At 37.0% G+C, this 18,512-nt stretch overlaps 1 protein-coding gene across 2 annotated transcripts in view; it reads right to left on the bottom strand.

Annotated features, from left to right (window-relative positions):
- The window catches only part of LOC129245651 (acetylcholine receptor subunit beta-like 2), a 53,956-nt gene that overhangs the window by 22,561 nt on the left and 12,883 nt on the right, over positions 1 to 18,512 (bottom strand). For both annotated transcript variants that reach the window (XM_054883971.1, XM_054883963.1), the window contains exons 5-6: positions 14,033 to 14,165; positions 13,675 to 13,802 (exon numbers count right to left, since the gene is read on the bottom strand). In XM_054883971.1, the coding sequence (XP_054739946.1) occupies positions 13,675 to 13,802; positions 14,033 to 14,165 (261 nt within the window). The remainder of the gene's footprint in view (positions 1 to 13,674; positions 13,803 to 14,032; positions 14,166 to 18,512) is intronic.

Raw genomic sequence — 18,512 nt, forward strand, 5'->3', positions numbered from 1 at the left:
AATATTTTTAAGTTATTTAGTTTTGAGGCTTAGAAATGGAATACCCTTGAGGTTAAAATCAACATTTACGACACCTGCTCTTTCATCGAGGTGAAAAAGCTGCCAAAGTAGCCCAGAACATTTGTGACGTGCATGGAGAAGGTATCATAGGCGAGTCTTCAGCATGGAAATGGGTTGCAAAGTCCAAAAATGACGGCAAAATAACGACGTCGATGACAGCGAAGGAGCTTCTTCGATGAAGAACGTCTCAAATCACTTTGGAAGGAGAATGGTCGCCAAATCAGTCATGAATTGGCAGAAAAAATTAACTGCAATCATGAAACGATTATAAATAAATCTTCATTCAATTGAATTTACCGAAAAATTGGGAGCCTGGATGCCTCACGACCTCAACAAAAAAAGCAATGAAAGCCGCCTTCGAATTGCTTCTCAGCATCTCGGCCGCCATCGAGCAACATGCGGTCATAAACAACGATTTTTGTACCAAACCTTCAAGGGAGATGAGAAGCCGGCATCAATATGAAGCAAAGAAAAGAGTAGTTGGTTCCAAAAGATACGCCAAAACCGAGAGTCAAGCCAAAGTGCATCCAAAGAAGATCATAATATGTGTTTGGTGGGCTTGGTGCACTGGGAAATGCTCGAAAAGAATGCCACGATCAACAAGGACCCAGCTCCACCGCGTGAATGAGGCTATTTGACTGAAAAGACCTAATCGGCATGGCCAAACCATACTCCTTCTGGGCAACGCCAGGTCCCATGTTGCACAAGTCGTCAAAGCCCCACTTCATGAGCTCGAATGAGAGGTCCTTCAACATACGCCGTATTCTCCGAACCTTTCAACGACGGATTACCATTTTTTCGTTCCCTGTCAAACCATATGAAGGGCGTTACCTTCGATAACAAAGAGGTCCTTAAAAACTGGCACAATAACTGCTTTGTCACCTGACCAGGCGATTTTTGGCGGTGCAACAAATTGGTCGAGGGGTGGGAAGAGTTTGTTAACAGCAACGACGAATATATAATTGATTAACTTATTGATATAAAATTTTCGGCAAAAACGCAACCAACTTATTCCCCGACCTAAGTTTTTTACAGTGAAACTTCCCTTGGACGTACATTCACCGTCAGTCTACTTTTGTTAACTCAAGAGAGGCTAATTTATTCGGATACCTAAGACTTTGTATAGGAGCAAATATCCGGCCAAGAGAACTGCCCATCTAATTCAGATGCCTGTTAGATCACACTCTACGAGGGTCGTTTGAAAAGTCTGTGCAAAGTCAGACAGATGGCACTAATGTGGCGTATCAAGCTTATGTTTAGTTAGTAGCATCTCTTGGAAGAACACACACCAAGTGTCAGCCAGATTGGTCCATTTCTTTGTGTTTGGCATTCGTTTGAATCGAGAAAGTCAAATGATTTTCCTTTTCCATCACAACAACGCACCAGCTGACGCCTCAGCAGTTGTGGTCGCAAAATTAATGGAAATAGGGTTCCAACTCGTTTCACGTGCCACTCTATTCTCTAGACTTGCCTCCCTTGGACCCCTCGGATTACTATTTGTTCACCAATTTGAAGAAATGGCTGGCGGGGCAATTAAATAGTTTTTATTTTTTTTTAAGGTTTTCATATTATCATTTTTGTGGCTTTACAAAACGCACAAAGCTGCGAAAATTTTTGATGATATTTTTTCTAGAGAAGCTTTACAATCTTCTGAAAATTATACACAAATTTCAGGTTCTTATACAATATTTACATCCTTTACAAAGAGCTTAAAGCTTCGATTGCTGGTATTTTATAATATTTTTCTAGGATAGCAAGTTTTTCTGAAGCTTTCGCAAAAATTTGAATCTTACATATTTTTAAGTTTCAAGTGAAAGCTTTCTTTCCCAACATGTTTTTCGTAGTTAAAAACCAGTGTGAGTTGTTTTGTAAATATTTCGAATAAAAACACAAAATTAACTTTCAAGATTTTTTTTAAGTTTTGAATATAAATAATAAAGTACTTATAAAACTTGTTTGGTGATTTTCCTTTGCCAATAAAAAAAATGTTTTATCTATGTACACAAATTAAGAAAAACACCCCATTAAAAAAGTTTGTTTATTTCTATTTTTTACTTGCACGCACTTCACCTCACATTCATAATGAAATCAAATAGTAGATTTCTGCTCGTATTTTGCCTGTCGTTAATCAATCTTTGTTACTTGATTATATTATATATCTATGAATCTGATTATATATTTATGAGGTCTTTCGTTAAATATATTAATATATTATTAATATATATTCTTTTGAAAACAAACAAACAACTTTGCTATCCGTCTCCAGGTCCTTCAAGCTTGGAGCAGACATATATAAGTAATACGCCAGTATACTCCCACCCTCCTAGGTAATTCTGCTAAGTAACATCTGTTGGTTAAATTGCATTCAACATACTAGGGCTATCAGAAGAAAAGGGACTCCTATCGGTCAAAGCTGCTTAGCTAATTAATTAAAGAATGGACACGAAAAATATTGGTCGGGCGAAAAACGTTATAACATTATTTTATATAAGCTATCAAACAATTTTTATTTTATTTTCTTCTTTATTAAGCGTACTATGTTAAAAAACCCCTATATCAATGCTCTTTGTTATAAGAAAAACGGCACAATTTAGACTCGACTCCTCTCATTAGACGAGAGACATTCGTTTTTGTTACGGTATCTGCCGCCCACATTGCAGCCTACGCGTATTATGTGGCTTTTGCAGTAAGAGGGAAATTTTCCGATGCGAAATTATGCAAGGACTATTAAATTCGGTTGGAAAAAGGTTGAAAGCAAACGGGCTAAATGCCAACCCAAAAAAAACCGAAATGGTTCAATTAACTAGGAAACATAATTAGGGAGGAAGCCCGCTACTTGGGATTAGTACTAGACAGACAACTCAATTGGAAGTCAAATGTCGAAAATAGAGTAAGAAAAGCAACTATAATACTTAACACCTGTAAAAGATTAATAGGATCAACTTGGGGACATTCCACTTACATTGATCCTTGATTTATACAGCAATAGTAAGACTAAACCTAACTTATGGCGTACTAATTGGTGGCCGGCTTTAGATAGGGTGTACATTAAAAAGACTTTTGATCATATATTATACAAAGGATGGCCAGTCTTTGTATTTTTGGAGCCCTTAGAAATACACCTACAGATGCATTAAATATTGTGCTGAACTTACTACCAATTGAAATATTCGGTAAGCAAGTAGCTGCTAAGTCAGCTCTTAGATTAAGGGAAATAAACAAAACGGCCTTATTGAAAATGAAAATGAGAATAAAAATGAAATAACTTTCTATACAGATGGCTCAAAATTAGATAATAAAATAGGTGGAGGGATCAACTCCGAAAAACCGTAGATAAAAGAATTAAAAAAGGAAATGAAGTCTTCATTTACTCAGCCAATCGGCTATCAAAGCGCTAGAATCCAAAATGCACTCGTCTAAAATAGCCGTAGAATGTTCTAATCTTCGAAATTACGTGTCTCAATACTACAAAGTTCACTTTATTTGGGTGCCAGACCACAGGAATATAGCAGGAAACTGCAAAGCAGATGAACTTGCTCGAATTGGTACAACTCTTAATATCCAATTGGATAAAGCGTTGATACCCATGTCCATTTTTTTTTTCTTGATCACGCCTCTCGGGAGCATAGGGCCCCGACAAGACTCAGTCTTGCGTTGGTTTCGTTAATCTGTTTTTGTTTTCTGACAGCGTAGGTGATTAGCCTGCCGCTACCAATCCCAAGTAGTGGGAATGCCCACCTGTCGTTGCCTACGAACAACGCCTTCTTACTGCTTGGAGCGCTATCTGTGTCTCACATTTTTCTGGAAGAAGGATCGCACAGATGGTTGAGTACTTCGCTAAATTTCGTGTGTCTGCGCTGTTACCGCGGTCGCCCGGTCCATAGCCACTTGTAAATTACTGATAGACAGAGACATTATTAAAATAGTAAATACAAAATGGCAAAATCTAACAACATGTGAATTAAGCAAATTGGCATGGCCGAAACTCAACAGGGGACGTTCGAAATGCCTGCTAAAACTCAACAGAGAGAATAAAACAACTTTTTCTAATAGATAACCTTGCTAGTATGCTGGGAGTTTCATACTACGATTATTGTAGAAGCTGCTATAATACAGAAGAGGAGGAATCTATTAGATACCTCCTTTGTGAGTGTGAAGGACTAGCTAGAAGAAGACTTTACACGCTTGGTAGTTCATTTTTAACAGTAGCAGCGACTATATCCGACTAATGAAGCCCCAGGATAATTTCAAAAGGATCCCACAATGTAAGGAAAAAGTTCCAGTGTTATCACAGTGGACTTACGTTAAATGTAAGTGTGTCGCATTGGCAGCCACCAGACCTCCCTACCTACCTGCCGCTATCTGTCAATTCGTTCTTAAACAACTACTAATTTTTAATTTTTTTTGTCTTGTTTTTGGCAATTTTCTTTTAACAATTGGATCCTTTTGAACAATATTTACCCCGTGATTTTCATACCAGTTCATGGCAAGACGTTAACGATGATAACTTGGGCCAGAACAGAACTGAGTTTTTATGTTACGATATTTTATAAATGGCAGCAAACGTTTTTGCAAAAACTCCTTCGTATAAATTTCTTGTTTCTACGTCCACGTGGTAATGAACGTTTTGCTTTTCATACCACACTGACAGCTGACTTGCCAAAATCAAATATTTTTTACGGAGCTTGTCCAACATTTTTTGCTTAAAGGCATCTGGGACTCCTCCTCTCTTCGTTGCAGCATAAAACACATCGTCTTGAATGTGCTTAAAGTCTGCTTTGACGTATATTTCATTATCCATAACCACACAGCCATATATGTGGATGTCTTCACTGTATAATTTTCGCGCACATGTCGATTGGGTGCTACAATCTTTTTACATGATTGTAAACCTTCACTTTTGCCCACTTTTTGGACGTAACTTTGCGACATAGAGACTTATTTTGCAGCATCTCGAAGTGAAAGGCAATTTTTTCGGAATAATGACACCGCTTCTTTGGCTTGTGACTGCGACAGGAATCCTTGTTTCTTCCACTTTCAGTCTTTCGTTCAATCGACAAGGTGTCACTAAACTTTTTTAGTACATAAATTGCCATACTTTTCGGACTATTGAAAGTTTTTTCGAAGGCATTGCACGACAAATGACCGTTTTCTTGCTTTGTGCGCACAATTTTCTCCGCAAGCTCACACTTAACTGAACACATTTTGAAGAATACATAGAAGTTACGACTAGTGAATACGCCAAATTAATAATGGCAACAAACACTATGAACGTGTACACTTATTTTTTATTTACAGTTAGTTTTACGCAAGTGATGGGTACACACAATCGACTCGTTTTTTTCATGTCCATTCTTTAATTAAAAATACGAAAATCGTTTTCTTATACAAACTATATCAGAAGAAAAGCACCGGTTTTTTTCTTGTAACTTCAAGATATATTTTTTGATTCCTTCGCGAAGGCAGACACCTTGCCGTGGTGCGGAGGCTTAGTCGAATCACTAATCAGACCTTACCAATGGATGATAGTGTTGTCACTTGAATACATTCCAGTATTGAGCGAATGCACTTCATTCCCTTGATTCGGGCTGCTTTTTGAACGATGACCAAGCTCTGCCCTGGGTCGGAACAAGGTGTTATACGACTCGTGCCGAGGTCCAGCCTGGCTGGGGACCCAGACCAAAAATAGCCCAGTCTTGAACGGAGTGCTCCGGATACCTGGCGACCTCCGGTTCTATCTAGCCTTACCTGTGCACACGGACCTCTGCACAGGCGGACCTCCCTTGTCCGACACTCGTGGGACCAAAATGAACATGACAAATAAGAAAAACATTTTTTACAAGGAGGTCGGTCCTCCCAAAAAACCAACAAAGGTGGCTTCGACTACTGCTACAGCTGAGAGCAAGGCAGTGGTCAGACCGCCGCTATTAGGAGCTAGAGGGGGCCTAAGCGAAAGGGCTGGTCCCAGCACGAGTACTGCAGGAGGCAGCGGGGGGCGAGGAGGCTTGGGTAAACCGGCCTCAAATCAGTCAATGGCAGAAGCTGCGGGGGCAGCCATCTGCTCAAAAGGCGACTTACGCTAAAATCATGAGTAAGGTCCAAAGAACAGCTTTTTTATGCATCTCTGGCGCTTTAAGGACTACTCCAAACAAAGCGCTGGAAGTGCTAATCAACTTACCTGCCCTAAATCTGGTAGGAAAACACGTGGCCGCCGCCTCGGCGCTAAGACTAAAAAGTATGGCGCTATGGAAAGACCGGTGCTTTGGCCACGCTTCCATTTTGCACTCTCTGAATAGTCATAAACAAGAAATAGACTACTCTATCCCTAGACTCACCTTTGAAAGGCTCTTCAAGACGAGTATACCGTCAAGAAGGGAGTGGCATACAACAAGGCCATGGAGAAGGGGGGAATTAAACTTTTATACAGATGGCTCCAAGCTAGACGATAAGGTTGGCTACGGAGTTTTCTCGAAGGAATTAGGACTGGAACTATCCGTTCGACTACCTGACTACTGCAGCGTCTATCAGGCAGAGGTATTAGCTATAAAAGAAGTGGCTTCATACCTAAATACGCACGCCGTAACAAAAACGATTATAAATATATTCTCGGATAGCCAGGCGGCCATCAAATCAATGAATGCGGCTTTACTAAGATCGAAGGTTGCACAGGAATGCCGGGCAGCTCTAAATGTCTGGCGTGGGGTTGACATCAATACTACGCTTCATAAGAGCCACGAAATGGTTCCACGAAGGAAGATAAATGAGGTTCCCGTGTAGCACAGTGGTACCACAACGGACCTGTAAGGTCTAAGTGAGTTGGTCGTGCAGACCGACTACCACCATAACCTAAACTAACGCAAACCAAACAAAAATGAGTGAGAAGTACGCGAAGAGGTTTGAGACGGAATTTTTATGCACGCATTCGAAAGGGCCGAAACTAATTTTCGTCGCGGCTGCAAAAGTGATTAAAAAATCAAAAAAGTTTATTGTGATGTGGAATCAGCGGTATAAGGTGTACAAAAATTTTGATGACTTTTCCGAGCGCGGCTTAAAGCGAGTGACGACAAAAAAGCAGGATAAAGTGATCGTCCAACTTTTAAGCAGGAGTCTTCTTTGTGACTACGCCAAGAACCCGAACAGAAAACTGTCAAACTTTCTACTAAAACTTAGAAGGAAAGACGTTCGGTTGATGCTCGGTATCGTTACAGGACACAACCCATGGGGTCAGCATATGACCACCATTGGAATCATTGAGGACCCAATATGCCTGTCGTGCTTGGAGGAGGCGGATAGCACTGATCATTTTCTCTGTGAGTGTCCTGCCTTTGCTAGAGCACGGCTACGAGTATTGGGTTCCGATGTCATGACAATGAGTAATATTCATTCTCTAAAACTGGAGGATATTTACAGATTTGCCAAAGAATCTGGAAAATTCTCACAGGACTAACTATCTCTATTCTTTCCTATCTCTTTCTCTGATACTTTTCTCCTTCCCTCCTTGACTATCTACCCCCTTTCCAGAGCTTTAAATACAATGAGCTCTTTAGCCTGAGTGTTTTAGGAGCCACCAAATCTCCTGGTACTCCTTGGTTCGACCTTTTCAAATTTCATTTCAATTTCACGCCAAGAAGATCGAAGGGAATAGATATGAGTATCAACATCATCGAACGACGACTGAAGGAGGTGAACATACCCTACCGTCCCACATTGTCAAAACCATTACTCTCAGACAAAAGACATTGAGAAACAACAAAACAAGAAAATGGCGTCCCAGTATTGGACTGGCCTTCCCAGTCCCCAGATGCTAACCCCATTTTAAATGTGAGGGGAATTATGAAACGCATCTTGTCGAAAAGGTAGTCCACGATTTAAAGCAACTCGTGCGTCAAGTTCGCAAAATCTGGTCCTCTTTGTCGAAGTATGCCGAGAAGATGTCAGGGTATACTCGACAACTATGGAGACTACACAGCTTCTTGAGTAATTGCGACTCGTAGTTTGGTACATACTATTATGTAAAAAAAATTTTAAATATATAATATATATTTTATACTTCATGAATAATCGCGTTTCCTGTTTTCTGACACAGACTGTATATCTCTTCCAATATATTTTGAAAATATTCATATATAAAAACAAGGGATTTTTAAACTTTACCAATATCTGAAAGCGCTTAATTTTTGATGAAAATTAAAGTTTATTTAATTCCCTTTAATGTGATACGGCCCTTTGCTTCTTAACGGACCGATAGAAACTTCTATATACTCTAATGTGATAAATCACTTGTTCTGATCGGCTAATGCATTCTCCAGACATAAGAAATTTTTAGGATCTACCCTTTTTTCTTTACTCCAAAATCATTAACATATCTGGCACAAAAAGTATGTGGATTTTCGAACTCAGCAATCGATTTTATATAGGGATTGGATGGTTTGGTTCTTGGGTACTGCTGTGAAATAATGTCTTCCTTGTCTCTGCCTTATGTTTAAATGTTCTAATATTCATGGAAAGGGCGGCAACTTCGAAACTAACTAGGGTGGTTAATTGCCTCAATCCGCTGCCAAATACAGTAATCAACTGAAATATTTATACGCCATTTATAGTATTTATGTAAAAGTCTCCGTTCTGCTATCGGAAGATGCTATGATTTTTGCAAATGGCATTTTAATGCGTAACTTCCTATGGTTTATTACTTTCCAAACTGCCCAAATATGCCCAAATATTAAGGGCATTTAAATATTGTTGAAATAAAAGAACTTTTAAACGATAAATACTTTTTTCAAAAAACTACATATCATTTTTATTCAAATTCGAACCCTCTTATCTTTCATGGCCCAAACTCAGCAAAATAAAAAACTTCAAACACACAACATTTTACAATCAACATTAATTATCGACAACTTACAAAACCAAAAAAAAAATTGATCAATTTGCAGGCAACGCAATGTGATAATATAAAAAATAAATAATTTCTCTTCTCTCTTCACACTTTCGTTATAACGATAACTGTTTTAAGTTATAAAAGTTCATTTTCTACACAAAAACAGTTACAACCAAAGAAAAAACCATATTTAACGAAAATGCATACATACAATTTCCAACTGTCAAAATGTTTGTAAATGTCAAAATTCTACAATCAAAACTGCGGCGCTACTGCGAGCAATCGAGCCGATCTCAGCTTACTTGTGTATACGAGTATGTGTATGAGGTGGTGTTGGTGTTTCCGTGTGCCTCTTTGCACCTTTTTTTGTTTTGTTTGTTTGCTCTTTGTATGCATGTGCGTGTGTGCGTGCAAGTGAATGTACGAGACTGAACATGTTTTTTAAAGGATGAGTGTTGAACTTAATTTGTGGTCATTTTTTATTCCGTTTCTTATTGTTGTTTACTTTTTACTTGACTCTTTTCACGTTTCAATTTTCGACTTTCGATGAAATTACGTTATGAGATTTCTTTACTTTTTTAAGCATAGCGCATACTTGCTTTAAGCTCTTCTTCACAGAAAAGCAATATCAATTTTTTGGATATGAAGTATGCCTTTGCTTAAATTGATGGGTGTTGGCAATCAAATGTGAAAAAAGAATGCGGCATTGTGACGAAAATGTTAAAAACTAATTGCTAATAGAAATTGTAAAATAAATCTATTCAAAAGTAGAATAAGTTCATTTAGTTAAGAAAAGCTATAAAAAAGTTTGGCGAATTGGTTAGTTAAAATTTTTTACAAATATTTTAGTTTTTATAAAAATACAATTCTTTCATTTTCTCATATTCTCTCATATTTGCTCAAGATGCTTTTCAATTATTTTTTTTTAGATTAATATAAAAAACTATTTAATATATTTTAATGACTTCGTGCGTTTAGTTTTGTAATTTATGACTTGTATTTTGAAATCTATTTCCTAAATTAATAAAAAGTAAATAAGCAATGAAGATAAATAAAAAAAAGGAGTGGTATTCACGAAACTAATTTGTTGCTTAGTTAATATAACTGCGCCGCCTACCACAGCCACCACAACATTCACGACCGTCCTACCCTCAAGGAAAGAGCGGAAACAAGACGTTGTAAAACAGAGCGACTTCTTCTATGTACACACAGACGGCTCAAAGCTCGAATACAGGGTGGGTGGAAGCGCATGTTGCAAGCATTTGAAGATCTCCTTTAGTTTTCGGCTCCCGACTACTGTAGTGTTTTTCAGCCTAAAATGATGGTAATAATTAAGACTGTGACACTGGAAAATCTCAGTACTATCGAAATCAGAAATATTCTAAAATGTTTGAAAGATTCACAAAAAAATTTTGCAAAAATAAGGACAAGTTCCCTATGCGGTACTACAATAGGCTATGAGTCTACATACATAAGTCTGTCCTATTCCAACTTCATCGGGCACGAGACAGACGAAACTGTTTGATTATACTTTCGATAGAAAGGACAATAGGTCATTAGGTAGCACTAGCATTATGGTTATTTATTGGCTACCTAACTGGCAAATTAACTACGTTTTCAAACGCATTAGTTCGATCAGTCCATTAAGAGAGAGAGATGTTCACCTTTGTCTTCAGTATAATGAGACGTTCAAGCCTAATATCCAACTTTGGCTAGGAAAATGTGCAAAATTTTAACCTAAGTTGGCCTAATTTTCTAGGTTTCCAGCCAATTAGCCACTAACTGGCATAAGACTTTGAATTTTGTCATTTATTATTTTGTATTATACTGCACCTGAATTTTCATTGTATGTATCAATAGACTCAGTGCCAAATTACCCGCTGACTTCTTTGCAACCAAGTCTATTGCGTACAGATTAAGTATTTTTCTTAGTGCTGGGTAAGACTCCGTCAGAAAATATGAGATTTGCAAGTGGTCTTTCGATTTCTTTGAAACTTTGGGAAATATTAGTTCTAGGTAAGATACATTCGAGCCTAAAAGGATTTTGAAAAATTTTCAAAATTGAGTCATCTACGCCATGTTGAAAATCGGGTCCGTGTTTTTTTCAAAAATCAATATTTCTTGAACCGTTGGATGGATTTCAATGCAATTTACAGACAATATAGAAACAAATAAGTAGTTTAAATTAGTATTATGTTAAAAAAAAAAATTCGAAATTTTGACCAAAAATAAGTCAAAAAAAATTTTTGAATCGATTTTTAGTTGATTTGGCCAGTTTTTTAGATTTACTATTATACACGTAACGATTCCTTATGATTTAACCTTTATTTTGAAAAAAAAAATTTTATGGTGTCTATAATAGTTCTCGAGATATTGCGATTTTAGTGGAAGCGCGCACCGTGAAGTTCGCGGTTACGCAGCGCGGGAGTAGAAAAACGCGCACAGACCTACAGCAGTCTGCTCCAGTCACTTCATACAGGAACACATAACGCAGCGCGAACCGTGCGTGCGCGCTTCCACTAAAATCGCAATATCTCGAGAACTATTATAGACACCATAAAATTTTTTTTTTCAAAATAAAGGTTAAATCATAAGGAATCGTTACGTGTATAACAGAAAATCTAAAAAACTGGCCAAATCAACTAAAAATTGATTCAAAAAATTTTTTTGACTTTTTTTGGTCAAAATTTCGAAATTTTTTTTTTAACATAATACTAATTTAAACTACTTATTTGTTTCTATATTGTCTGTAAATTGCATTGAAATCCATCCAACGGTTCAAGAAATATTGATTTTTGAAAAAAACACGGTCCCGATTTTCAACATGGCGTAGATGACTCAATTTTGAAAATTTTACAAAATCCTTTTAGGCTCGAATGTATCTTACCTAGAACTAATATTTCCCAAAGTTTCAAAGAAATCGAAAGACCACTTGCAAATCTCATATTTTCTGACGGAGTCTTACCCTGCTGCTGTAGGAATGCTGCAAAGGTACACAAATTATACCGAGAGAGACTCTGAACACCCTGCAACTCTATGGCTTTTGTGTTTTTATGTTTTTATTTTGGTGAAAAATAATCATCCGAATGAGGCGACAGTTCAAAGGTTGGTGGAAAAATTTCAAAAAACTTAGAAAAAGCAGACCAGGTTGTGGTTTTTTTATTTAATTTAAACACTATATATCTAAATACGCCAACAACAATTCGAGAGATGAAACACATCATCCGAATCGTGAGTGCTGTACTCAATGTGATATTATTTTAGAGAATTCTTGGATACATTAATACTCGTATGACACAAACGTGGGCATTTAAATTATATCATTTTTCACATTTTTTGAATAAAAGTAGTGAGCCTGAAAGAGTCTAAATTTTGCATGTTTTATTTTAAAACCACAACTAGGCGTGTCTTTTGAAAGACCCTTTATTTTTGTCAATTACGAGGAAACGCCTATTTTGATGGCTTTGGTGCCACAACTGAAATTTGGTGAACAATATTTTTGTAAAATATTGTATTCCTCAAATGTCCCATTTAAAAGGACTTTTTGGACATTTCGTATAAAAAAGACCCTAGCTGGCCCGTACAAAAGGAAGTTAGAGTGTCCAACAACAATTTCAGCAAATTTTCCTATGAGACATTGGAATTAGTATATCTATCAGACATCTATTATAAAATTTTTTATGTACATATAATAAAAAAAATAAAATAAAATAAAATAAATAATTGGCGCGTACACTTCTGTTAGGTGTTTGGCCGATCTCCTCCTCCTATATGTGGCGTACGTCTTGATGTTGTTCCACAAATGGAAGGACCTACAGTTTTAACTGCCGACTTCGAACGACAGCTATTTTTAATGAGGAGCGTTTTCATGGCAGAAATACACTCGGAGGCTTGCCATTGGCGGCCGAGGGACGACCGCTATTAGAAAAAACGTTTTCTTCATTTTGGTGATTCATGCACGGAGTTTCGAGCCTACGTACTCCGCATGGTAGTAGCGCACCAATCATTCGGCTACGGCGGCCAAATACTAAAACGTAATAAGTATACAAATTACTGACAAAAATTTTACGCGCTGGATTATAACTTTGTTCTACAAAAATGGTGTCCTCGTATGGTTGCTTTCTATTCCAAAATGCTGTTTAAATTGGTTTAAAACAGATCATTTAATTTGTACTTATTTATTTATACATTTTTTTTTTTCAAGCAACGATTGCAAGTTTGTTTTTGTATGCAACCTATCCATTTCGTGAATACCCTTCATAGATTTTTTATGCAATATTCGCCTATTGACTTAATTAATTTAATTTGGTGCTAAGCGATATTCGCATCTTTCCGACTGAATTCAGCAGTGCAATGACAGTATGATTAGAAAGTAGGTAAGTTCTTGAAGAGTATAAGTGTACTGAAATATTTGCATATAGTTTCAAAGAGATCGCATGCAATAAAAGCGTTATAGAGAAATACAATTAATACTATACTTGTAGATAGTTCTAACTAATCTTCTACGATACCAAAAAAGTGTAAAGAGAACTAAAATTTATACAAGCAAGTTGTACTGTGCAATCTTAAAATTCTAACCATGCAAAAAGTTGAAAATTTAAAGAAAAATCTATGTCATAAATATTGTATGAATTAATATTCCAAAAAAGTGTTTATACGAACATAGTTATTTCATTGTACACATTTTTCAACCTTAAATACACACATGCATACATATATTTGTACGAATTGAATACCTTCTCGCCAGAATCGCTGGGCAAATAAAATACCAACACTGTGAGAAAAGTCAATGCCACACAGGGGACAATTAAATTAACAGTGTAGAAGAGCGTTTTACGACGCATAGTGAGCTTAAATGTAATATCTGTGAAGAAATTTTGAAAATATTGCAAAATGTAGTTAAAATTTCAATAAAAACAATAAAATGCATAAGAGATAGATTATTTTTAATAAAAATCTTGGGTAATGGTAATAAAGAAATGATTGCAGATACTATGTACTATACAATAATATTTTCAATTTAATTGTTTGCTATTCAATTATCATATTTGGTTACTCATCGAAATATGAAAAACTGAATATTCTTCGCATTACCAGAAAACGGTTCCAAAGTGTCTGGATAATATTCCTCATTCTTAGTTGCAGGAACTTCGAGTATGTCCCATTCGACCGATAAGTAAAATTCACTTAAATCAATTCCAATTTGCACTAGATTACTGCCAGGAACCTGTAAGTGAAAAAAAGCAAAGCAAAAAAGAGCTACAGTGATGTGCGATGAAATAGCATCTTCATTAGAGAAAGTTTTCATAACCATTAATAACCATAACATAACCATTTGCATTTACATTTTTTTTATTCACCATTTATTTATTGGGATCTGTTTAATAACATTAACAATATTTATATTTAAAACTAAGATACTCTACGAGACGTGCATGGCAAGTACCCAGTGGTGCAACCTTTCCTAAATTTTTGCTTTTTGCATGAGATCTATTGTTAATTTCTTCAACCTGTTAAAGGAAATGGGATTGGTGGTAATTACTGTAGTTAGTGGGCTTGGGTGCGATTGAAGTCTTATTTTGCGTGGTGAGGAATGCATTTTGATTCTTTCAGCTTTTGTAGGAACTTTGAGATCACTATAAATTTGTGCTTTTGTGATATAGTATGGTGCATTTGCGATCATTCTAAGAGTTTTCGATTGGAATCTGTGGAGTATTTCGATGTTTGAGTTAGCTGCGGTTCTCCACAGTTGTATGCCATATGTCCATACTGGTTTGCCGATTGCTGAGTATACATAGTAGTGAGAGCTTATTTTCGAGGGATACAAGAGAATTGGGATTTAACAGCCAATAAAGACTTCGAAGTTTGATTCCTAGTACCTTGCGTTTAGTAAAGATATGGGTTTGCCATGTCAGCTTGCATTGTGAGAGTCAAGATCCATTTCGAGATATTTTGTAACATTACTTTGGGGTATGATTGTGTTCTTGAGTATATCGGGTGGGCAAGAATTTCGCTTCAGTGGCGGCCGCCGTAGCCGAATGGGTTGGTGCGTGATTACCATTCGGAATTCACAGAGAGAACGTTGGTTCGAATCTCGATAAAACACCAAAATTAAGAAAAACATTTTTCTAATAGCAGTCGCCCCTCGGCAGGCAATGTCAAACCTCCGAGTGTATTTCTGCCATGACAAAGCTCCTCATAAAAACCATTTGCCTTTCGGAGTCGGCTTGAAACTGTAGATCCCTCCATTTGTGGAACAACATCAAGACGCACACCACACCCAAAAAGGGTGTTAGCGCCAATTATATATAAAGCGTGTTTCAGTAAGAGCGCATCAACTTTTTTTTTGAATAAAACACAAACGGTTTGACTTTTTTAACTAATTTTTTTTTTTATTATCGAGTTTGAACATATACATTTAAGTATGAAATTCGATTTCTTTTGCATGACCACCGCGTGCACGTTTTACGAAGTCCAATCGTTGAACCCAATTTTCGACCACTCTTTTGCATAAATCGGCCGAAATTCCAGCAATTTCGCGTTCAATATTGGCTCTGAGCTCACAAATCGTCACCGGCTTGTTACTGTAGACCAATGATTTCACACAACCCCAAAGAAAATAGTCTAGAGGCGTCAAATCACACGAGCGCGGCGGCCATTCGACCGGTCCATTTCTGGAAATAATGCGCTCATCGAACTTACTCTTCAACAAATCAATTGTAGACTGCTGTGTGGCTTGTGGCCACGTCCTGTTGAAACCACATGTCGTCTAAGTCCATACCATTCAATTGCGGTAACGTGGCGATCGTTCTCGTCAACGAAAAAATATGGGCCAATTACGCCGCCGGCATATAAACCGCACCAAACAGTGATTTTTTCGGGATGCAACGGTGCCTCATGAATCACGTGTGGATTGCTTTCTGTCCAGTAACGCATATTTTGCTTGTTGACAAAGCCATTGAGGCAAAAGTGAGTTTCATCACTGAAGATGATTTTTCGACTTTAAATTTCTTAACAGAACACACATTTTTATAATAAAAAATGATGAAATGTATACAAATGAAGTTTACAAATGACAAGCGAGAAATAAAAAATATTGCGTCGTTCGCCCTCCCTATCGGAAAAAAGTTGAAGTGCACCTATTGAAAAACGCTATATATATATGTATGTAAAGGTAACTTGAACAAGTTTTGTTTCTTTTGATTTTATTTTCCAGTCTTTGAGCCATTGAGTTATTTCATCAAGTCCTTTTTGTAGTTTAAGAACAGCCACTTTCAAGTCAATTACGAGTAAGCCGGTGTCATCTGCAAAAGTTCCGACGAAAGTTTCCTCAGTTACAGGTAGATCCTGATTGTTGAGCAAGTTCATATAAGATGCGACCCATGATACTGACTTGGGATACACCAGTTAAACTTTCGCAGAGCAGAGATTGTTCTTCACTTTGTTTTACAAAAAAGTGCCGATTTTTTAGATAGCATTTATACCAGACGCGGTCGAACGCTTGAGATATGTCAAGAAATGCAGCTGTGCAATACATCTTCTGTTCAAATGCTTTGTGAATATTATTTACGAGTCTATGTACTTGTTTGATGGTCCATGTGTTTCTCTGAAGCCGAATCGGTGATTCGGGATTGATTTTTAATCTTCAACTATAGGCATCATTCTTTTGAGAAATAGTGACTCCAAAACTTTTCAGGTAATAGGGAACAAGGTGATGGGTCGATAATATTCCACTTTTGCGGCGCCTTTCCCGGGTTTAAGAATCATTTTTATTTGTGCGACCTTCCATTGAGGGGGAACAAAACCTCAATATTAGGCATTGTACTATATAGGTATATGCGTGAGAAAAGATATTCCTTCTGCTGGGAGTTGCTTGAGTACTTCTCCAGTGATGAGATCATATCCGGAGGCGGCCTTCATGGTTCTAAGCTTTTTTTCCGCTTCTTTCACTTCGTTTTTTTGAAATTTTTTATGGGTGGGTCCATCTGGTGGATGAGCTCCAGGGTGTCTTTAACTTTTTGAGCAGTACTTAGTGAGGGTTCGATATCATGGGGGGTCGCACGTTATTATTGAAAAAAAAAATTTCTTTTTTTTTTTGATAATAACTTAAACTACGCTTAGAAATTTTCGCTATTTGTGGATTTAAGTTGAGTACGTACAGCGAATCAGTGAAAAATACCGCAGTATCATCAACAACTCTACTAGTTTTGGCGCTAGGGCAGTCCATTTAACTGGCTCCCTGATACGCTTTTAAAATACTTTTAAATCCTTATTTATCGCACGATTCTGGCCATCATTGGGTTGTGAAAACGTAAAATTCTAAGTCGCAGAAGAGTTGCACCTATTTTTTTTACATTATGTGAACTTACTTAAAAAAAATACTAGTTTTTTAAAGTTCAAGCTCAAGACGGAACCCCTTAGTCTTCTCTCTAAGTCTTATACGATTGGCTTAATATTTTATGCTTAGTAGTTTTTTTCTGTAACATACAACATATTTCTAGAGGACGTTCCGAAAAATGCCTACAATTTCAGAAATAGCGGCCACTCAATAATTGACTTTTTATTTCAATATTGGAAAAGGGTTGGTTGGTAACCAGGTAGTTTCTTATAAAATTCTCTCATGTTGAATGCGATTATTTGGCTTTGGGTGTATTTTTAAAACGAAATCCTCCAAATATAGAAAAACAACACAATTCTAGGACTAGGACTAGGTCAGCCTAAAACTTCAGCATTATTCCTTCGAAGCCATTCTTTTGCCCTCTTTGCTGTGTGTTTTAATTTGGTATCTTATAGAAGCTCTTTCTGGCCGACATAAGGAACATATTTTACTGTATGTGAAATATTCTTATGTAATTGTGTTTCCGCCCCCTTTTTTACATGCGTAATATTATGCTAAGGGCGGAATACGGTTTTTAAGGATCAACGTACAAAGAAACCGCTTTGGTCGAAGGCAAATATATTAACTTAGGTGCCCTTTAATTAAGGAGTATTTCGCTTTTTCCTCATTTGCCGCTCAGTACTCTTCTGTGCAAATTGCAAACTTTTTTTGTATTTACTTTAGACAGCAATGGCTTTTCCTTCTAAGAAACTGCCGTAACTTGCTTTCAACCAACATTTTTCATTAAAGAGGCATCAACGTCCAAACTTCTCCTTCTTTTGTTCACAAAAGTGGGCTCCCTACCTTAATACAGAATTCACAATATTTGTAGACTTTTTCCTCCCATTCTCTGGTTGTATCTTATATTGGATGGCATTCTGGTAACGTAGACCCCATTGCCATGAGAACGAGAATCCAGCGTCTTTGATGTAATATGAATGTAAATATGTAAAATAATTTTCGAAATCAAGCGCGTTGGTGGAAAATCCTGCATTTACTTCAACCTTACTTTAAGTTAAACTTTTCTCAATTTTTTTTCTATTACGTGTCTTCATCTGCTATTCAACTATACGCGAAGGCTTTATTGGCTAGAAATGCATACTCCCTCGCTGGGTAACACCTCTGCAGTTTAGAGATCAAAATTTATAACAAAGCAAAGTAATAAAGAAAAAATCCAATCAAGCAAAGTTAAACTGG

This window comes from Anastrepha obliqua, chromosome 1 (assembly GCF_027943255.1).
Source record: "Anastrepha obliqua isolate idAnaObli1 chromosome 1, idAnaObli1_1.0, whole genome shotgun sequence".
Classification (NCBI taxonomy): Eukaryota; Metazoa; Arthropoda; class Insecta; order Diptera; family Tephritidae; genus Anastrepha; species Anastrepha obliqua.